This window comes from Malania oleifera, chromosome 2 (genome assembly GCF_029873635.1).
Source record: "Malania oleifera isolate guangnan ecotype guangnan chromosome 2, ASM2987363v1, whole genome shotgun sequence".
Lineage (NCBI taxonomy): Eukaryota > Viridiplantae > Streptophyta > Magnoliopsida > Santalales > Ximeniaceae > Malania > Malania oleifera.
The window spans coordinates 827,322-850,590 of record NC_080418.1 but is presented as its reverse complement, the minus strand read 5'-3'; the positions used below and the strand labels follow the sequence as shown (position 1 = coordinate 850,590).

General features: G+C 37.6%; 1 protein-coding gene across 5 annotated transcripts in view; it reads left to right on the top strand.

The window, feature by feature from the left end:
* The window catches only part of LOC131149006 (probable LRR receptor-like serine/threonine-protein kinase At1g06840), a 120,343-nt gene extending 97,295 nt beyond the window's left edge, over positions 1–23,048 (top strand). For 4 of the 5 annotated variants that reach the window (XM_058099030.1, XM_058099031.1, XM_058099032.1 and 1 more), the window contains 2 exons: positions 21,937–22,071; positions 22,445–23,048. In XM_058099030.1, the coding sequence (XP_057955013.1) occupies positions 21,937–22,071; positions 22,445–22,786 (477 nt within the window). In that variant the 3' untranslated portion in view covers positions 22,787–23,048. Of the gene's footprint in view, positions 1–19,090; positions 19,152–21,936; positions 22,072–22,444 lie in introns of those variants that run through there. The other variant, XM_058099033.1, reaches the window with a different exon arrangement.
* Positions 23,049–23,269: the final 221 nt, after the last annotated feature.

The following is a 23,269-nucleotide window of genomic DNA, read 5'->3' as shown; positions in this document are numbered from 1 at the left end:
TAATGGTGGAGTAGAATTTAAGGTAGAATTATGGATAGAAATTTAAGATCTAGAGGCTTCAGGATAACTAGAAGTAAGACAGAATATATGAAATGTAATTTCAATCATAGTAGGGGAATATTGGAGACAAGGTTAAACTTGATGAAGAAATTAATAGCACTAGTAGATTTTGATACTTTGGATCTATTAATCAAGTTGAAGGAGAAATTGAAAAATGTAATGCATAGAGCTAAAGTAGGTTGGATAAAATGGAGAAATGTTTTGAGTATGCTATGTGATATTGTAGAATACCCTTAGAATTAAAAAGGTAAGTTCTGAAGGATGGCTTTAAGATCAGCATGCTATATGGCGACTATGAAACAATAGATCCAAAAAGTAAAAGTGTCGAGATGAGATGCTAAGATGGATGAGTAGTATAACATTAAAAGATAAATTAAGGAATGAAGATATTCTCGGAAAGTTAGGCGTAGCTCCCATAGAAGATAAGATAAAGGAGGACGACTCAGATGGTTTAGGTACATGTAATGTAGGCCAAATAGTGTGCCAGTGAGGAAGAGTGAGTTATTGTGAAAGATAGTAGAAGGGGTAGGGGTAGACCTAAAATAACTTGGAATGGGATAGTAAGAATTTAACAGCCCTGAATTTGTCGAAGAAAATTGTCCGTGATCACATAAATTGGCGGGAAAGGATTTATGTAGTCAACCCCACCTAGTGAGACTGAAGGCTTGGTTTGTTGTTATTGTTTAGCATTATTAGTGTTGTAGTATTATGTTAATAAGTGAGAATTAGTAATGGTATTATGGTCATTTGAATGTACTTGATATATGTTATAAATAGAGTGAGAGACCTATCATCTTGTTAGGTCTTCCATTTTACCTAAAATTTTAATGTGGTATCAAAGCAAGATCCAACCTAAACCCTACCACCACCACCACCAAAGTTTAACTGTAGACCTATTCATCTTATGCAAATGAGCTTGTATTAGCAGGGTCAGCTGCAATATGTGTAAACCCTGGCCATCTCTGACTTGCTGCCCTTCTCAAAACCATTAAAACCCTTCCATATTGCACAAAAAAGAACCACGTAGTTAGCAGCAGATACCTCCGATATGTAACTCGGTGAAATCCCATTGCTGGAAACCACCCCACATGCTGGCTGATTTCTGGCAGTCCTGATGCCAAATGCTGGCACATGAGACACCTTTTTGGCCAGTTTTTGGCAATTTACTCCAGCATATCTTGATTTATTCCATAGACTATAATATCAAGCTGTTCAAAGATCCAAATTTTTTCACCACGCACTCGTGGCAATCCATTAGTTGTTGTTCAGTATCAATAAAGGCCATTAGTGAGTGTCTTGGAGCTGTGGCAGTGTTCATATGTTGATTTTGTAGGGTTGCGGCAGTGTTATTTAGTTTTTTCGGTGGCATGTCCACTATTGTTTCTGACTCACTCTGAAAATGAGCAGCTTGGAAGCTATCCCAAGTATAGGAGTTCAGTTGTGTAATAATTAGCCCAAGGGCCAGATCGTCTCCTCAGGGAATGCAGTTTAATTCCAAACTTTGTGTAAACTCAAAAGAAAACAAGAACAGAAAATTTTACTGAACACAGTTCAGATTCGGTTTCTTGGAATTTTTGAGATTTTTGCAATGAAACTTAAACCCAAACTAAAAATTAAACATGCAAGAAGATAACTAAATGAACGCCAGATTTAATACCAGAATAACGAAGTAAGTAAACCCTGCAATCATCCAACTGAAAAAAAATTCCAACTTTAAACACAAGCCTAAACAAGATTAAATCCTAATAAGATAGAACCACCAACTTTAATAATAAAAGCACCTAAGAACGATTTAAATTCTAATAAAGACTCCAAATAAGAGGAACAAACTGATTTTTTTTATAATAAATAATAACCCAAACGAATATTTAAGATTCAAAAGGAGACTTTTAAAAAAAGACAATCTAAACTCAATAATTCAAAATAACTCAATCAAATTGAAATTCCAACAATGACTTTGAATAAAATAAAATAAAAAAGACAAATAAATATAACCCAATCAAAACAAATAAACTTAGCACCTTAACAACTTCAATGGAAAATAAAAACTAAAACAAATAATAACTAAGATTTTGAATAAATTGGAATTAAAAATAAATACAACCCAATAACAATTTAAATTCCAAAGAAATACTTTAAATAAAAAAAACTGAAATTATCATTAATAATAACTTGAACAAGTATTAAAGAATAATGAGAGAGAGAGAGAGAGAGAGAGAGAAGAAGGGAGGCAGGCTGTGTGGTCTTCTGGTGTTAGGATGCTAGGCCGTGTGGACTAGTTTGAAAAGGATCTAGCCTATTTGTGAGGTGTTGGGTCCTTCACTCTAACATCTTCTCACCTACTCGCCATATTCAACTAAGACCACCCTTGATCAACTTATTCACAAACCAGGTGTGAATACATCTAAAGCATTAGGCAATTGAAGAGTCTTCATATGTGGAGAATATGTGTCATGTCCCTGACTTTTTGTTGTAGTTGTGTGAAGCAAGTATTAATCTTTCACCCCATTCTCGAGCATTTCTATTTCTTTTTTTTTTTCCTTTTTCTTCTGCTCATTTTTCAATTTCTTTCTTGTCATGATCAATTAAGACAATCATTACACTTATTTTATTGTTTTCATAACACCCATGTGAATTGAGCTCAAACAGTAGTCTATGAACTACGTCTATCTCTAGGGGTGGATCAACCTTCACATCTTGAGTAGACTACAAGACCTAGATTTCTTTCTCCGCACTAGATGTCACCTCTAGGCTAGCAAGTAAAAAACAGAGACTAGTGTACAAAGAATTGTCCAGAAGAAAAGAGAACTGAGTTTCATGAACTCTGATTTGATGTTAACACTCAAAAGAACAATAAATAGCTCAAGAATACCTCACAAGGTGTCATAGTCGCCACGGGTGTTCTCTCAGTGTTCAGAAGGAACCCTAAGTGCTACGAATCACTTGAATGTGGATATTCAGCCTCATGAGATACCATGTAAATACAAGAGTTTATATATTCAGATTAACAAGAATGAACTACCAGTCAACCTTCATGGAGTTATAAAGTCATATAAAGAGAAACTACACATAAATCGAGTGTGTAACTCTTAGGTTAGATGCAAGTATGTGAAAGGTATGAGTCAGTGTTAATCATGACTTTTTTTTTTACTAATAAAAACTGAGCAAGTAGAAGCGCACAGTGTCACATGCAAATTTTCACCCCCCCCCCCCCCCGAAACTAAAGTGGAACATTGTCCTCAATGTGAAAGCATAGGGGAAATAAAAAAACTGTGCACGGGGGAAACAAGCTAAAAACACTCAGAAAATCACTACCAACTAATGCAACAGAAAAAGAAAAGAAAAATGCAAATAAAGAAACAAATAAAGTAAAAGTAAAAAGAAAAGTAATAGGAGAGAGAAGTCAGAAAACTTCCCTAGGGTCTTGTAGAAGCAAGACCTCTTCATTTGGATCAAAAGGAGTCATGAAAGGCTTGAGCTGTTGTCCATTGACCGGGAAGCTGTTACCATTCTTTGGATCCACAATGTTTACTGCGCTGTGAGGATGAACGTGTTTAACGATGTACAGGCCACCCCATCGGGACTTCAACTTCCTAGGGAACAGATGTAATATGGAGTCGTAGAGAAGAACTTGCTGATTCGGGAAAAGGTGTTTATCCTTGATTTTCCTGTCATGCAGCAGCTTCATTCGTTCCTTCGCTAAGCGAGCATTATCATAAGCTTCCCCACTGGATTCTTCAAGCTCACATATCTGCAACTTTCTCAAACCTTTGGCATCATCAAGTGAAAAGTTAATTTGTTTAATAGCCCATCATGCACGATGTTGAATCTCAACAGGTAAATGACATGCTTTATCGTAAACTAACCTGTAGGGAGACATTCCTGAGTTTGTCTTGAAAGCAGTTCGGTAAGCCCAGAGTGCATCAACCAATTTTTTAGACCAGTCTTTTCGATTAGGACGAACTGTTTTCTTAAGTATGATCTTGATCTCTCTATTGGCTAGCTCGACTTGACCGTTAGTTTGAGAGTGGTATGAAGCAGAGACCTTATGGGTAACTCCATATTTTTGCATTAGTTTTTCAAATATTTTGTTACAAAAGTTCAACCCGCCATCACTAATGATCGCTTTGGGCATGCTAAAATGTGCAAATAACTCCTTGAGAAACCGGATGACAACCCTGTGGTCATTTGTCCTACAAGGTATAGCTTCCACCCATTTTGAAATGTGATCCACAGCAATTAGAATATAAGAATTCCCAAAAGAGTTTGGGAAAGGTCCCATAAAGTCAATTCCCCAACAGTCAAAGATTTCAAGAGTCAAAATGGGAGACATAGGCATTTCATTCTTGGTTGTGAATTTCCCTAGTTTTTGACAGGCCTCACAAGTTTTATAAAAATTCTAAACATTTTTGAACATAGTAGGCCAATAGAGTCCACTTTACAAAATTTTTGAAACAGTTTTCTTTGCAGCAAAGTGGCCTCCATACGCACCACAATGACAAAAATGCATCACAGAAGTTAATTCATCATCAGGCACACATCTATGAACCAACTGATCAGAGCAGTATTTAAGCAGATATGGGCTGTCAAAATAATAATGTCGTACCTCTACAAGGAACTTACGCTTATCTTGAGTTTACCAATGTTCTGCCTTTCAGTCGGTGACAAGATAGTTCACAATATCAGCAAACCACGGAGCACATGACACTGCAAAAAGACGCTCATCAGGAATATCATCATTAAGGGAGAAAGAGATACAAACACATCAGGTAGTTGCAAACGAGAGAGATGGTCAGCTACAATATTTTCTACTCTCTTTTTATCTTGAATGGTGATGTCAAATTCTTGCAGAAGTAGAATCCATCTGATCAACCTAGGTTTAGCATCCTTCTTTGCCAACAAATATTTCAAAGCAGATTGATCAGTAAAAATAATGACAGGTGATCAAATGACATAAGAACGGAATTTTTCTAAAGCAAGCACAATGGTCAACAATTCCTTCTCAATGGTGGTATAATTTTTTTGAGCATCATTCAAAGTGCGACTCACTTAATAGATGACAGACGGCTTGTTATCAACTCTTTGACCTAGAACGGAACCAAGAGCGAAATGACTAACATCAGTCATGATTTCAAATGGCAAGTCCCACCGAGGAGGTTGCATAATGGGTGCAATAGTCAAATGTTTCTTCAGTGTTTCAAAAGCCTGTCGACATTCATCAGTCCACAAAAATTCAGTCTCATTTTGCAATAAAGTACACAGTGGTTTAGAAATACTACTAAAGCCCCGAATGAAACGCCTATAGAAGCTAGCATGACCAAGGAAAGAACAGATATCCCTAACTGTCTTAGAGATAGGTAACTGGGAAATCAACTCTACCTTGATCCTGTCAACCTCTATACCACACTTAGAAACCAAATGATCAAGTACTAAACCACTACTTACCATAAATTGACATTTTTCCTAATTCAAAAGCAAATTCTTTTCTTCCCATCTTTTCAGAATATCAGTCAAAATTTTCAAACAAATCAAAAGACTTACCAAACATAGAAAAGTCATCCATCAAAATTTCACACATATCATCTAACATATAAGAGAAAACGCTCATCATGCATTGCTGGAAAGTAGCAAGTGCATTGTATAATCAAATGACATTCTGCGAAAGGCGAAAGTACCGAAGGGACAAGTGAAGGTAGGCTTCTCTTGATCCTCAGGTGCTACAACAATTTGATAATAACCAGAAAATTCATCCAAGAAATAGTAAATGACATTACTAGCTACTTTTTCGAGTATTTGATCTAGGAAGGGTAACAGGAAGTGATCTTTTCGACTAACCGAATTCAATTTATGATAATCAATGCACATTCAACAACCCGTTACTTTCATAAATGGGATCAACTCTCCATTAGCATTTTTAATGATAGTCAAACCAGATTTTTTTGGAACTACCTGTGTCGGGCTTACCCATTTGCTGTCGGAGATTGGATTGATGATGTCGGCAGCTAATAATTTCAGTACTTCTTTCTTTACCACCTCCTTCATAGTTGGATTCAGTCTTCGCTGCGCATCACGAACTAGTCTAGCGCCTCCTTCCAGGAAGATGTTGTGAGTACAAATTAAAGGGTCGATACCGTTGATGTCTCCAATGATCCATCCTATCGCTCCTCGATGCTTCCTTAGTGCTTGTAATTACTCAGTTTCTTGTTTAAGAGTAAGGTGAGAAGAGATTACCACCAGGAATGTGCCCTCTGCTGGACCTAGGAAAACATACTTCAACTCTTCAGGTAATGGCTTCAGCTCAAGTGTTGGAACTTCTTCTTTTGATGACTTCATGACTTCCGGCAGTTCAGTTGCTTCAAAAGTTGGCTTACACTAACTACTCGTGTAACTCACATCCAACAAGTGAGGGGAACCATCTATCTCTGTAAACTGCCCCTCTGATTTTGGCAATTCTCTAATCAAGGGAGTTTTTTCATCAAATACCCCAAGCTGTTCAGAAGAATCATTTTCAATTGCACCATCAACATCAAGTACTGACATCAGCTCCAAAATATCCAAATCCTCTATTACATCAACTACATGTGCTTCTGCATCATCACACCCACTTGACATCTTGTGAGCATTGAACACATTCATCTCCAATGTCATATTTCCGAACGTGAGTTTAAGTACTCCGCTTCGACAATTAATCAAGGCATTAGAAGTAGCAACGAATGGTCGCCCAAGAATAACAAGTGCCTGGAATATGGTGGAGGTAGGCTGCTACATGTCCAAGACTACAAAGTCCACTGGGTAGTAAAATTTGTCAACTTGAACCAACACATCTTCAATAACGCCTCGTGGAACTTTTATTGATCTATCTGCCAACTATAGCATCATGGATGTCTACTTTAGCTCACTTAAACCCAACTGCTCATATATCAAAAATGAGAGCAAGTTCACACTACTCCCTAAATCGAGTAAAGCTCTCCCGATACGAGATTCACCAATCATGATAGAAATAGTGGGAAAACCAGGATTTCTGAGTTTCTAAGGAGTCTGACTCAATATCAACGCGCTAACTTGCTCAGTTAAGAAAGCCTTCTTCTTTACATTCAGTTTTCTCTTCACTGTGCATAGGTCCTTCAGAAATTTTGCATATGTAGGAACTTACTGTATGGCATCCAAAAGTGGGATATTGATCTTCACTTGCTTAAAGATTTCATGAATCTCAGTGTGATACTTATTCTTCTGACTAGATGTCAATCTCTGAGGATAAGGTACCACAGGTTGATACTCCTTAATAGTCTTATCCACCTTATTACCCGAATTCTTTGAATCTGAGCTTGCTTCATCTGATTTTTCTTTTATTTCATCCGTCTCAGAAGCAACTTAAGGTGTTGGAGCAACTGTTTGTTGATCAATGGGTATTTTAGGACGGGAAACTTCTTTTCCGCTCCTCAAGGTAATGACAGCCTTTGTTGACTCAAAAGAATCCCCTGAAACATTATGCACTGGTTACTATTGTTGTCGATTTACTTGGAGATTAGGCTGAGGCTGTGCTGGAAATTTTCCTTTTTCTAAATCATTCAACTGTATACTCATCTTATTAATAGTACATTGTAGCTCATTTATGGTCTGAGTGTTATTCTGCATAAATTGTTGAAAAGTGTTCGCTATTTGTGCCACACCATCATCAGAAGCTTTCTTTGATGGAATAGGAGCTAAATTAGGTTAAAATCGTAGAGGTGCGTAGCTTTGAGAGATTTGTTGCGGCTGATGCTGCTGTTGAGAAGCTGCAACTGGATGATATAGCAGCTGTGGAGGTGATGCGTAGGACTGAGAAAGTTACTGAAACTGTGAGGAAGATGGACTAGACTGATCATTCCTCCATGAGAAGTTCGGGTGATTCCTCCATCCCGGATTATAGGTGTTCGAGAATGATTGATTTTGAGATTTGTTGACCCAATTTGCTGATTGCATTTGATCAGATCTACTCTCCTGCCATACTGGTAGAAACGCACAATCCTAAATCTTATGGTTAGGGTTCTCACAAATAGAACTTACCTCCACTGATTTCACAGCTTTCACTTTCTCTAATTTCATAACCTCTAGTTTCTTAGACAAAGCAGTAATAAAAGCCTGTAGATTAGTCTCCCCTTTGACCTCCTATTTACCTTTACCACCAATTGCTCTGAGAGGTTGTGCATTGGTGCCCGATCATATCGTGAGTTCCATTGTTGGGCACTTTCAACTAAGTAATCAAAAAATGATAGAGCCTCATCTGATTCCTTGCTGAAGAACTCCCCGTTGCACATAGTCTGGACAAATTGTTTACATTAAGGGGTAAGAGTAGTATAGAAATAATTGACTAACCTCCAAGATTCGAATCCGTGATGTGGACATATATTCATTAGATCGTTGAACTTCTCCCAATAAGCTTGGAAAGTCTCATCATCTTTCTGCATGAATTGACTTATCTTTTGCAGGTACTGGGGTCTCTGAAAAGGAAAGAATTTGTGTAAGAAGTCACGTTGCATTTCAACCCAACTAGTAATAGAGTTAGGTCTCAAAGAGTTAAACCAGATTTTTGTCTTATCTTTCAAAGAAAAAGGGAATAAGCGAAGTTTGACATACTCATCAATTCCAGCCCTATTAATGAAAGTGGTACAGACCAACTCAAAATCTTTTAAATGCTAATATGGACTCTCAGAATCCTCCCTGTGAAGCTAGGGTAGCACAGACAACATACCATGCTTAATTGTGAAGTTCGGTGCATCTTGTGGTAAAACAATGCGAGAAGGTGTAGAAGTGCGTGTAGGTTGCAGAAAATTCTAAAGTGTACGTGGTGTAGGTACAGTCATAACTCAAAAATTTCTTCAAAAAGATCACTCAAATCAATTTCAGAATCACTAGTAAAAGTAACAGAAGAACAATCAAATTTTGTGCTCTCTGTGTCACTACTGGTGCTACGTGAAATTTTAGATAGTCTATTCGAAAGATCTCTGACCCAAGGCATCAAACATCAATGCAAATTGTAAAAATTCATCAACACAGCAGCAAACGAGTATGATCAAAATTTTTAATTTTTAATTTTTTTTGTTTTTATTAATTTTTTGTTCTTTTTTTTTAATTAAAAATAAAAAATAATTGGAAAAACACAAATTTTGAAATTAAATCTGGCACTCCCCAACAATGGCGTCAAAAACTTGACTCACTCTGAAAATGAGTAACTCGGAAGCTATCCCAAGTATAGGAGTTTAGTCGTGTAATAATTAGCCCAAGGGCCAGATCATCTCCTCAGAGAATGCAGTTTAATTCTAAACTTTGTGTAAATTCAAAAGAAAATAAGGAAAGAAAATTTTACTGAACACAGTTTAGATTCGGTTTCCTGGAATTTTTGAGATTTTTGCAATGAAACGTAAACCCTAGCTAAAAATTAAACATGCAAGAAGATAACTAAATGAACCAGAATAATGAAGTAAGTAAACCCTGCAGTCATCCAGCTGAATAAAAATTCCAACTTTAAACACAAGCCCAAACAAGATTAAATCCTAACAAGATAGAACCACCAACTTTAATAATAAAAACACCTAAGAACGATTTAAATTCTAATAAAGACTCCAAATAAGAGAAACAAATTGATTCTTTTATAATAAATAATAACCCAAACAAATATTTAAGATTCAAAGGGAGACTTAAAAAAAAAGACAATCTAAACTCAATAATTCAAAATAACTCAACCAAATTGAAATTTCAATGACTTTGAATTAAAAAAAAAAAAAAGACAAATAAATATAACCCAATCAAAACAAATAAACTTAGTACCTTAACAACTTCAATGGAAAATAACAAATTAAAACAAATAATAACTAAAATTTTGAATAAACTGGAATTAAAAATAAATACAACCCAATAACTATTTAAATTCCAAAGAAATACTTCAAATAAACAAAACTGAAATTATCATTAATAATAACTTGAACGAGTATTAAAGAATAACAGAGGGGGGGGGGGGGGAGAGAGAGAGAGAGAGAGAAGAAGAAGAAGAAGAAGGGAGGCAGGCCGTTTGGTCTTCTAGTGTGGGAGAAGAAAAGAGCAGCTCTCGGGTTGCAGCAGCACAGCGGCAGCACACGGCAGCAACGCACAGAGAGAACCGAGGGCTGGAGAGCTGAGGGAGATGAGAAGAGAGATGCTTGGGTTGCAGCAGCAGCAGCAGGAGGGAATCTGAGAGAGCTGAGAACCGAGGGAGATGAGAGGACTGAGACAGAGAGGGGGCAGAGAGACGAGACAGAGGGCTAAGAGGGACCCCAAAAAAAAGCTTTTAAAACCCCCCTGCCAACAACCCTAAAGCTGCCCCTCTTTTCATTGAAGACCAGCACATGCCCTTTACGCATGCTTCACGTGGGCTTGTTGCATGGGTGGGTCACAGCCCACTAAGCCTCTCCCTTTTTTTTTTTTCTTCTTTTGTTAAAGCCCTCCAAGCCTCTTCATGCTCATGGGCCTGCTTCACACACGGCTTCACGTGAATGAAGCCCATCTTCTACCACTCACACACGCACACAACCACTATATATTTTTATTATTATTATTATTTTTTTTTTGCATGGCTTTAATTTTCTTGCATTCGCATGCATGGATTCTTCACGGCTTCCTTTCATGCACGCACACGGCCACTCGGACACGGGTTCGATCACGTGGCCTCAAATGAATACGTGCATGGCTTCACATACGTTTTTAATTTCAATTTTAATTTCCAAAAATTGTCCTGCAATATTAAAACACGAATGGTCATAAATTTACGACAAAAATAGGATATTTATCTCAAGATTATCAAATGAGCTCGACGTTAAAAATATTAGACATAATTGGGCATTTAATTAGAATTATAATCTTGAATGCACAATTTTAATGCATAATTACGCAACTTTGACGCGTAATCAGTTTTGGTGGTTCACCTTGTCCGTGGTTGTTCTAGTTAGTCCAATTGTTCCTATTGTTTGACAATGGTATAGTTTGTGAGGTGTTGGGATGGAATCTATGAATCCAAAAGTATGTTTCCTTCATCATTGTCATAGACAACAACTGAAAAGTGGATGGAAAGAATTAATTCAATGGTCTATGGCTGTTGATGTCTATTTGATAGGATTAGGAAAACCTTACCACTTGTTCCAATCTTGGCTCTCTGATGAGAAGAGAAAAGAAGTGTGGATTCAAGATGATGCTTAGGTTGTTTCCCTTTATGGAACTGGATGGAACCCCAGATTGAATAGATGTGCATGCATTTGGATGCATGCAAGGAGATTTGGGATTATTGTGTCAATCTTCTATATTCCGATAACATTACATATATGTACAATTTATCCCTAGAGTGCTTTTAGTTACAATAGGGAGATAGGAGTGTTATAGAGTACCTTGCAGAGATCAATTGTATTTATGAGGAGCTTAACATTGCGCAACTGTAGAAACTGTAAGAATATTGTTTCGTATATTCCTTTCAAAAACTGTGCAATATGCCCTACTATATAACATGTAACCTGCAGCTAGTTAGGGAAATAAAATCCTAGAATAAAGGAATATATAAGAATCACGGAAATCCCCATTGACCATCACCCCTTCTTGTACATGCCTAAAATAAGATTGTCAAAATCACACGCATGACTCCTAAACTGGAGGGATTTCTACACTCCCCCTCAAGTTGGATCATAGATGTTGATCATATCCAACTTGCCAATGAAATCCTCAAAGAATTGCCGAGGTAGTCCCTTGGTGAATGTGTCTACAATATGCTCCTTAGTAGGGACATATGTCATGCATTTAGTTTCTTCTTCCACCTTTTCTTTAATGAAGTGTCTGTCAACTTCCACATGTTTGGTTCTGTCATGCTGGATAGGGTTGAGAGAGATATTCATAGCTACCTTATTATCACAGTACAATTTGATAGGTAACTCTAACTCAGCATGTAGTTTCTCCAATAGGCTCTGCAGCCATAATCCTTCACATATTCCCTGAGCAACAGCTCTAAATTCTGCTTCTGCATTGCTCCTTGCTACAACATTTTGTTTCTTGCTTCTCCAAGTGACCAGATTTCCTCATAGAAAGGTACAATATCCAGTCGTGGATCTTCTATCCTCTGTAGATCCAGCCTAATTAGCATTAGTGAATATTGCCACTTCCTTTTGTTCACTTCGCTTGAACAATAAGCCTTTCCCTGGAGATCCCTTTAGATATCTTAAGATCTTGAAGGCTGCTTCCTGGTGTGCTTCTTTTGGAGATTGCATATGCTGACTTGCTACACTTACTGCATAAGTTATGTCTGGTATGGTATGTATCAGGTAGATTACTTTGTTGACTAATCTTTGATATTTCTCCCTATCTACTGGCTTCCCAACATTTTCTGTTCTTTTTCTAGCTTCAATAGGTGTGTTGCTTGGTTTGCAACCTAGCATGCTTGTTTTGGTGAGGAGATCAAGGGTATATTTCGTTGTGAAACCCTAATTCCCTTCTTTGATCTAGCTACCTCCATCCCTAGAGAGTATCGCATTTGCCCCAAATCCTTCACTTCAAATTCTGTGGCTAGAACTTTCTTCAATCTTCCCATTTCCTCAATGTCATCTCCAGTGAGGATAATGTCGTGTACATACACAATCAGAATAGTCTTCTTCCCATTTTTTTGTTTTAAAAACATAGTATGGTCAGATTGTCCTTGGCAGTATCCCTCCCCTTTTATCACCTTTGTAAATCTATCAAACCATACCCTGGGAGATTGTTTGAGTCCATATAAGGACTTTCTTAGTTTACAAACTTTGTTTTCCTTGCCCCTTTTACTGAATCCAGAGGTAATGTCATGTACACTTCTTCTTCCAACTCACCATTTAGGAATGCATTTTTTATGTCGAGTTGTTGAAGTGGTCAGTCTAGATTGGTTACCAGGGATAGGAGCACTCGGATAGTGTTAAACTTTGCCATGGGTGCAAAGGTTTCTGTGTAATTGATGCCATAGGTCTAAGTAAATCCTTTTGCAACCAACCGGGCCTTATATCTTTCAACTGTCCCATCTGCTTGGTATTTTATAGTGAATACCTATTTGCGACCTACAAGTCTCTTTCCTTGTGGCAAATTCATAACCTCCCATGGTCTATTCTTTTCCAGTGACCTTATCTCCTCCATTACAGCCTCTCTCCATTCTGGAATTTCAAGTGCCTCCTCAATGTTCTTTGGAATTTTGACCTTGTCAAGGTTAGAAGTAAAAGCATGGTATCCTATGGACAAGGTATTATAAGAGAAAAATTTTTCAATTGGATGAAGAGTACATGAACGAGGTTGTTTTCTGAGAGCAATGGGCAGATCAATATCATCAAATTTATTAGGAGTAGGTTCAATTACCTGTTCTGAGTTGTTGGGAGGTTCCTAGTTGGGCTCTTGGTTGCTCGGAGCTGCCACCAGTTCTGACTCTCTTGGTGCTTCGGGTATGAGTTTTTCATTACCACTTGGCTTCGACCTTCGTGAGTAGACTAGTGTCTCATTGTTATTATGTTGTTCTATCTCTCCCCCTGAGTTCAAGTTTCCTTCTGTGACTGGCAAGGAAGTGGAGGGGGATGGTAGATTGGTGAGAGGAAAGTCTAGGAAAAACATGTAACCATTGGAATTATTCTGAGGCTGAGATTCGCTCACATTCTCCTCCTGAATAGAAGACTTGGGGATAGAATGGAGTTGTCTAAAAAAAGGTGACATCAAGGCTGATAAAGAGACGACGGGAAATAAGGTCATAGCACTTGTAACCCTTTTGGAATGGAGAATACCCAAGCAAGACACACTTGGTGGCCCAAGGAGCCAGCTTGGTGCGCTGGTGAGGATGGACATGCACAAAGGCAGTGCAGCCAAATAAATGAAGAGGGAGATTGGAGTCCAACCAAGAGGTAGGGAAGAATTCGAGAAGAGTATCAAGGGGTGTAGCATAGGACAACACACGATTGGGCATTCTATTGATAAGGTAAGTGGTTGTTAGAACAACATCACCCCAAAACATTGTAGGCATGTGGGTAGTGAGCATTAAGGCTCGTGCTACCTCAAGAATGTGTCTATTTTTGTGTTCGGCAACCCCGTTTTGTTAAGGGGTGTCAACGCATGAGCTTTGATGAATTATCCCTTTTTCTTAAAGGAAGAGACCCAAGGTGTGGTTGAAATATTCCATGCCATTGTCAATACGCAAGATTTGAATCTTGGTGTAAAAATGTGTTTGGACCATGGCATAAAAGTTAACAAATATCGAACGTACTTTAGACTTATCTTTTAACAAGTAAACCCAACAAGTACGAGTGTGATCATCAATGAATGTCACAAACCATTTTGTGTGAGTGCGATTAGGGATCCGGAAGGTCCCCATACATCACTATGAATGATTACGAAAGGTTTTGTGGGTTTGTATTTGGATTTGGGGAATGAAGTTCTTCGGTGTTTTGCGAGTTCACACACTTCACATTGAACTTCAAGAGACATTTTATTAGAACATAGCGAAGGAAATAAATGACACATGTACTAAAAATTGGGGTGACCCAACCGAGAATGTCATAACATTAGCTCACTATTCCTAGGGATAGAGACAGAATTACAAATAACACTTTGACACTAATCACTCATTTTGGCTTCCTCCGAGTAGCAGATTCCCTCATACTCCTTAGCACTGCCAATCGTCGTCCCCAATGACAGGTCCTAAAAAACACAATGGGATGAAGTAAATTTAGCAGAGCAATTGGAGTGTTTAGTAAGTTGGCTGACAGACAAAATATTACAAGATAATTTTGGAACATGAAGAACAGACTCTAAAGTAATCGAGTCAAAAATCCGAATACTCCCTTTGCCGGAAACAAGAGCAAGAGATCCGTCAACAATTTTGACTCTTAGATTACCAGCACATGGGGTATATGATAAGAAAAGGTGATAAGAGTTTGTCATCATAGTAGTTAAAAGTGCGCTTGAGACGCGCCTAGGCGCAAGGCGCAGTGAAGCGAAGAGGCTTGCGCCTCAAACCAGGTGAGGCGAGGCGACCTGCAAGAGGCGACGCTAGGCGAGACGAGGCGCATTGGAGCGAAAGGCGTAGTGAGTCGCGCCTTGTGAACTTTTAATCATTTAAAGTAGAGAAATAGCCACAGCCAGACCCGTAGCCCTCATTCGACTCGAACGAACATAGCCCTAGCCCCTCTCGGCCCTTCGAAGCCCTTCGTGAGTTCGTTTTGCACATTCGAACCGGTAGGAGCCTTCGCGATCCCTAGAACCAGCAACGTGAGCTCGTCTGCGAGCCTTCAAACCAGCCGGAAGCCTTCGCTACTTCGTCTTCGAGCTTCGAACCAGGATCATGAGTTCGTCTTCGACATTTTGAAGAAGTACGACCCTTCGCGACTTCGTTTCCAACCAGCAGGAGCCCTCGCGAGTTCTTCTTCTTCTTCTTCTTCTTCTTCTTCCTGCTGCCTGCTTGCTGCGTGCTGCGTGCTGCGTGCTGCTTCTCTTTTTCTTCTTCTTCATATGTAAGCTCATAAATTAAATATTTTCTTTAATTAATCTAAGCTTATAAATTATAACTAAATAACTAAGACATAATATTTATTTTTTTTACTGAAATTTACCTACTGTTTTTAAATTTGTAATATTTAGTTTAATTAATGTAAGTTTATAAATTATAACTAATACATAATATTTATTCTTTTTATTGAAATTTGGCTACTTTTTTTCCTCTTCTTCTTTATATGTAATTACTAATTAAATATTTAGTTTAATTACTGCAAGTTTATAAATTATAACTAATACATAATATTTATTCTTTTTACTGAAATTTAGCTACTATTTTTTAATTTGTAATATTTAGTTTAATTAATGTGAATTTATAAATTATAATTAATATATAATATTTATTTCTTTTATTGAAATTTAGCTACTATTTTATGATTTGTACTCTTTTCTTTTGATGTTGAACTATGTTGAATTGTTGATGCTTTTGGGCTAAATTTTCAATTTTGTAATTGAATTTTTTGGCATTTTAAATTCTAATATTACTAGATATTCATATGTTCATATATCAATTACCCCAAATAGACATTTTACACCATTTTAATAATTGTGCGCCTCACCTTCATGAGGCGCACGCCTTCGCCTTGCGCCTTGCGCCTCGGCTCGCCTCGCGCCTCTAACTACTATGTCTGTCATATGGTCAGACACTTCAGAATCTATAATCCATGGTCTATGGTTACGAAAGGTGTATAGGGCTTGTGAGAAATTACCTCTGTGTCAAATTACCAGATGGAGTTTTTTTTTTTGACCTACCCGAGGCTTGGTGAGCATATAGCATCTCCAAGATTTTCTGTAGTTGGTCATGGCTGAAGGTATTGTTACTAGCACTGTCAGAATGGTTGCTCGCCACTTGTTGCCTTTCGGGTTGAGTCTCAAAACAAGCTTGATAGCCTTTGGTTTTGGTGCTCTTCCGTGGTTTCCAATTAGTGAGCTTGCCATGAATCTCCCAACAATTATCCTTGGAATGGCCAGGCTTTCAACAATGTTCACAACAAAGGCGGCCCTTTGGTTGCTTGGTATTTGGCCCACTGTAGGTCCCGCGGGATACAAATGCTGAACCCTCTGGTACCGTGGTTGTAACCTCCTTCAACATGACTTTGTGCCTTGCCTCTTCATGCCTCACTTCAGCAAACACTGCTTCAGTGGATGATAGAGGTTTGCGGCTGAGAATCCTTCCTCGTACATCTTCTAAATCTCGATTAAGGCCTACAAGGAACTCAAAAACTCTCTCCTTTTCCAATCTCTTCTTGAACAACGCACTGTCCTCAACAGAGCGCCATTCTTCTTCGCTACTTAAATCCAATTCTTGCCATAGTGCCAGCATCTCCATGTAATAGTATGTCACCTCCCTCTCGCCTTGTTTCATCTGCCATAGGCGTGTCTTAATTTCAAAGACTTGGGAAACATTCTCCTCATTAGAGTAGGTTTCTCGGATTGCATCCCACGCCCCTTTTGCTGCGGGCAAGAACATATATGTTTTCCCGATAGTTGGCTTCATGGAGTTGATAAGCCATGAGGTAATCAAGGAATTCTCCGATCTCCATTGCTGGAGTGCCACAACATTCGTTGAATCAGGTTTCTTTGAATCGCCAATAAGATACCTAAGCTTTCCTCTGCTGTCGACTGTGAGTTTCATAGATTGGGCCCATTCTCAGGAATTCTTCCCATTCATTTTTTCTGCCGATAGTTGGACAGAAGAGCCATCTAGTCCATACGAACGTATGATGGCATTGGTTCGACTCGTTTGAGTCTCTAAGGTGTCGACTCTCGACTGTTGATGGAGTCATCCCCCATAGTTAGCTTGGTTTAGGAAAAAACCAGCTCTAATACCATGTAGAAACTGTAAGAATACTCTTTCGTATATTCCTTTCAAAAACTGTACAATATGCCCTACTATATAACATGTAACCAGCAGCTAAGTTAAGGAAATAAATCCTAGAATAAAGGAATATATAAGAATCACAGAAATCCCTATTGACTAGCACCCCTTCTGTACATGCCTAAAATAAGACAGTCAAGAATCATTCCTTAATTATAGAGATCACGCATGACTCCTAAACTGTAGGGATTTCTACAACAACCTATAATTGGCCAATGTTCACAATATGCAAAGTAGAGGGAGTATAGTTCTTCAAGTTCCTAACTATGAGGTAGTTTGGTACCAGACACTTGGTAGTGTAGAGTTGCCATCATTTGCCGATGTTTATTCTCACATCCTTTGTATTTCCTCTAGCGCACATTCCCCTACCCTTGCATCTAGTGTTTCGATTCTCGGCTCTAAGAGGACAGCTTTTGCCATGCAGGGTGATTTTGGTTTCAACCTAGCATCAACGAAAAATTTCGAGGTGATTCAAGTGGCCATGGTGGAAGAGATGAATGAGGTAGTTGCTCTCCTTGCTAGTGTGCTCATTATGGACGAGGGGATCACACTATTAAGTAGTGTTGGGATCTCCATATTTTCAGGCCCAAGCAGGGAGCTGCTTACTATATCAATTTCAGAGGAAGAATATTCCAAATTCCAATAGTATCAAACATCCCAAGTTTCTTTTCCCGTTCAATCCCGTGCTCAAGCAAGTAACCTTATAGCTTGCCTATCATCCAATACTTATCCTCCTAGTCCTTGGGTTATAGATTTTGTTGTCATTGATCGTATTATAGGTATACCTAATATCTTTTCTACTCTCTAGTATCTTGAAAACTTACCTCGTTTTTCTTGTTGATGGATCCATCATTGCCAATAAGGGAATAGGGACTGTAACTACCACTTCCCCTATTTCTCTTCCTTGAGTTTTATATATTCCCAAGTTCCCTTTCTATTTCATATTAGTTAGCAAGATTACAAAATCCATGAATTGTTTAGTAACATTCTTCCTTGATTCTATGGTCATTTAGGATTTGAAGACAAGGAAGATGATTGGTGGAGGGCATGAAGTTGGTGTACTTTATCACTTGAGCCGCTATCTTCTTCTACTACCTACGCTATTGTTGCCACCCATTCCAAATCCAGTGTTGCCTTGGTCATATTTCATTGGAAAATTTGGAACTATTAGTTCTTGATTTGAGTCCTGTGTCTAGTCTTGAATGTGAGTCTTGTCAATTGGGAAAGCATCGTTCTGTCCCATTTGCTTCCTAAGTCAATATATGGGCAGCAAGCCCTTTCAGGTTAGTCCATTCTAATGTTTGGGGTCCTAGTTGGTTTGGGGTCTTAGTCGGGTTGTGTCTGAGTTGGTTACCGATGCTTTGTAACCTTTGTTGATGATTATTCAAGGATGACTTGGCTTTATGTAATGAAAGATCAATTTAAGTTATTTCATATATTTTGTGTTTTTTGTTTTTTGAAATAAAGACTCAATTTGGTTTGCTAATATGGATACTTCAAAATGATAGTGTTAAAGAGTGCTTTAGTACTCAATTCCCTATTTATATGACTCAGTCTAATATTGTCATCGGTCGTCATGTGCCCACACTCAACAAAATTGGGTTGCAGAGAAGAAACATAGATGTTGTAAAGTGAGGTGAGAAGAAGAGAAGAATGAAAGAAAAGAAGAAGAAAGAAATAGAAAGGAAGAGGCAGCAGTTTCCTGGAGTTATGTTCAGCTCCAGGTCTTCTCTTTTATATATTAATAATAATATATCTTGAAAGATAGAAATACCCCTATTTACACCATGTAATTACTAAAATAGCCTATTTCTTCTTACACTCCACCTTAAGCTGGAAGTGTATGATTATCACCCAACTCCAGCTTGTTACAATCATTAGACAAGGCAGGCTTGAATAAAGCCTTTGCAAAAACCGTGTTGCTGCAAATGTTGGATTCTTTTATTCCTTGAATGGGTGGGGGACTTGAGGATTTGGATTGGGGAATCTTCAGGTTTGTTTTTCACAAAATCTTTTCTTACCCAGTTATTGAAAAGACCGAATCCTTCTTATTTTCCTTTGAACCATTTGATTTGGAAGGCCAAGGTTCCTTGTAAGATAAGGGCTTTTATGTGGACTCTTGACTCTTAAGAATCTTAATACTAATGATTTTATGCAAATGAGAAGACCATACAAAACCATAGGTCTGAATTTTTTTTGTCATGTGTTTGGAAGCAAGTGAGACAACCATTGTAGGTGGCTAGGCAGCTTTAAGTTTTTCTCTTGTTGGTGTATAAGGAGGCTTTGATGCTTCCCAAGACTTGATATTTTTTCTCATGGGGTGGTACAAAGGCTTTGGGAGGAGTAAGAGGGGAACAAATTTAAGGCGTCGTGCAGTTTTTGGCATTTTTTGGACTACGTGGACTGAAGAAATGCAAGTATCTTCAATAGCAAAAAAATGTTGGGCAAAAGACAGAGACCTCCCCTAAGGTTTGGCAAAAAGATATTGAACTCTCCTAAGGTTTTAAAATTTCAAGGACCTCACCTGAAGTTTCAATAATTTCAGGGATCTCACCTGAGGTTTGCCAAAAAGACACAAACCTTCCCTTATATTTTGCAAAATAACAAGTCTTTTAAGGGGAATTTTATGTCTTTATGGCAAACCTCAAGAGAGGTCTGTGACATTTTTGAAACCTCAAGGGAGGTTAATGAAATTTTTGAAACCTTAAGAGAGGTCCTTATCTTTTTGTCAAACCTCAAGAGAGGTGTCTATTGCCCTTTCTACACATTCTCTTTGGGGTGGAGTTACTTTCAAGGCTTCCTTTTAGGCTCATTGTTCGGTTTTCTTTCAAGGAATGTTGTTGTCAAATCTTCATAGGGATTGGAAAGGGGTTTTATTGTAGCTGTTTATTTATTTATTTATTCTGTTTTTTCTTGTGTATTAGGAGGATATCTTATCCCCTGGTCTTAAATTTCCACAAAATTAATGAAATTTCTGTTGAAATGTCCACTTTCTTCACCCTCAAATTGAAATGGCAGTCAATTTCCATCTTACAAAATTTCCATCAAAATTTCAACGAATCATTCGAAATTTATTGAAATCTTGAAATTTTAACTATATAATGAAATTTTCTTGGAATTCAATTGTGAGATTTAGATGCGAAGTAAAATTTCTTTCTTAATTTATCTTCTTTTTTTAATTGAAACAAAATATTAGTACAAGAGCTTTTGAAATTATATGAAAAATTAAACTAAGATATCAAAAACAACACTTTATTTAACCTTCGTGTATAAATTATCTTTATTTTTGTAATAACTAATATTTGACTGATTTTATAATTAATTTATGAATTTCATTTATATTAACCAAATTTGTTTAATTCACTTATGAAATTAATAAATTATGAATATCTTTAGTACACATATTATATTACAACTATTGCACCTTGTACAAAACATAGATGTGTTTAATTTATAATATGGTAGTCCATAAACTTACGTTATTATGTTTATTAACCATTTCTAAGTTTTCATAAAAGAATTCAATGCTTTGGTACTGATTTTATTGTTTTTTGAAATAAAAATTGAAATTGACATTAAAATCAAAATTTCCATTGAAATGTCCAAACTTTTGGAGCTTCAGAATTTTAGTTGAAATCAAAATTCAAGACCTTGATCTTATCCTCCTTTCTATGTAATTATCCTTCCTAACATTAATGGATTTTCTTTTTCTATTTAAAAAAATTATTTGGTAAATACTCTCATCACTTCTACTTTTCTTTGTTCTGTGTTGATAAAATCTGTCCTGTTTTGAAGTAAAAAAAAAAAGACGGGGGTCTTTTTACTGTCAAGAATCTTGTATGGTAACATGGACTGATATCCAATGTGTTTAATTTGTTTGGCTTGACCTTTAACCATCACTTGTCTTTAGTTGACACATTACTCAAATGTAAAAAATGAAACAGATGCAAATGCTTTGCAGGGCTATTTTTCCAAGAAAAGGTCTAGACTACCAAAAATCCAGTATTGCCAGATATGGCAAAAAAAGCTAGGAACAGAATTTTTTTCTTGAAATGCATAGGCTTAAGGGCAACATGGCCTCATACCCTGTGTTTAATTTGTTTGGCTTGCTGACCTTTAACCATCATTTGTCTTGAGTAGACATATTACTCAACTGTAAAGAATGTGTTAAAGCTTGATATACATTATTGGTCCACAACTTGACAATTTAAACTTTTAGGTAAAATGGTAATCTAACATGGTATTAGGGCTGGTTATCATGAAGTCCTGGGTTCTAGTCTTGTTGCCCATGTTTATTGTGTGGTATTTAAAAAAATTTATTGTATAGGGTGTTATTATCTTGTGTTTATCTCTCCACATGCTATCTCTGCTGCAGTTGGCCCACAACCTAACAGCTTAAGCTATTAGGTAAAGTGGTAATCTAATAGAATGAAACTAATGCAATTGCCTTGCAGGGCTATCTTGATCCAGAATACTTCTTAACTCATAAGCTGACAGACAAAAGCGACGTTTATAGCCTTGGTGTTGTGTTTCTAGAGCTCCTTACAGGCATGCATCCAATCTCGCATGGCAAAAACATTGTTCGGGAGGTACTACTGTAGCCTGCTCACTCAAATGTTCAATCCAAATGAGAATGCGAATCTACTGCATGTGTGGTGGCAAATATCACTTGGGACACATTTGACTGATTTCATCACAATCTTTGCTTTGTTTCAGTCTGTAAGATTGCTAGATTAAAAATCCAGTACTTGGATCGTGAGGATACTTTTTTGTATGCAGAAGTATTCTCAGCATTTTCTTTTCTTTTTTTTTATTTGAAGCCCAGATGGCCTCGATGCCCTTGAAGCACAAAATTGTGCTGATTGCATTCAGATCAGCTGGTTGGGTTGCTTATTGAATCAGTAACCTCTTTAACGTATTCTCAACAAAGTTTGACTTTTTTGTGTTCTTCAACTTTGTCAGGTTAACGTGGCATATCAATCCGGCTTGATCTTTTCTGTCATTGATGAACGAATGGGTTTCTATCCTTCAGAGTGTGCGGAGAAGTTTGTGACATTGGCCCTCAAGTGCTGCCAAGATGAGACTGATACACGGCCTTCGATGGCGGAGGTGGTCCGAGAACTCGAAAACATATGGCTTATGATTCCAGATTCTGACACTAAAGCAGAAGTCTTGAGCACTGACCCAGTGAAGGTGGTTACTCCACACACGTCATCCTCTGCCATGAAGAATCCTTTCTTGTCTTCAGATGTCTCTGGCAGTGATCTTGTTAGCGGAGTCACCCCCACTATCGCACCTAGATAAATATGTATTCAGGGGGAAAAAGGGATTTAATCTAGTTCTGAGGTTTGTCCCTTCCTGGAATGTAAATGGAAAAAACTAATGGATTCTTAGTCCTTGGTTTCTGTATAATCTCATTTTTACTGCAGTGTTACTTGTAAAACGATATGTGGCTTGGCAAAGGATGTGAGAGGGACTGCTGTGGTGCAATGTAGTTTTCTGTACTCTAAAATATTGAAGTCATTTGCTTCACGTCTTTAGAATGACAATAATGACATCGTTTCTGGAATATCAAAATTTGACACTTGGATTTGAATTTGTATAAATTCGAACAAAATATAATTAAAATTGCGTTGGGCTTTATTTTGTTTAAATTCATAAGTTTAAATTTAAGGCTAATATAGGGTAAATTCCAGAAGGTTCGGCTAATGAAATCTTTGACAGTAGAAGCCCCTCAAAGGTGTTGAGGAAATGTGAACGCATTGCTCTTCTCACGTGACGATTTAT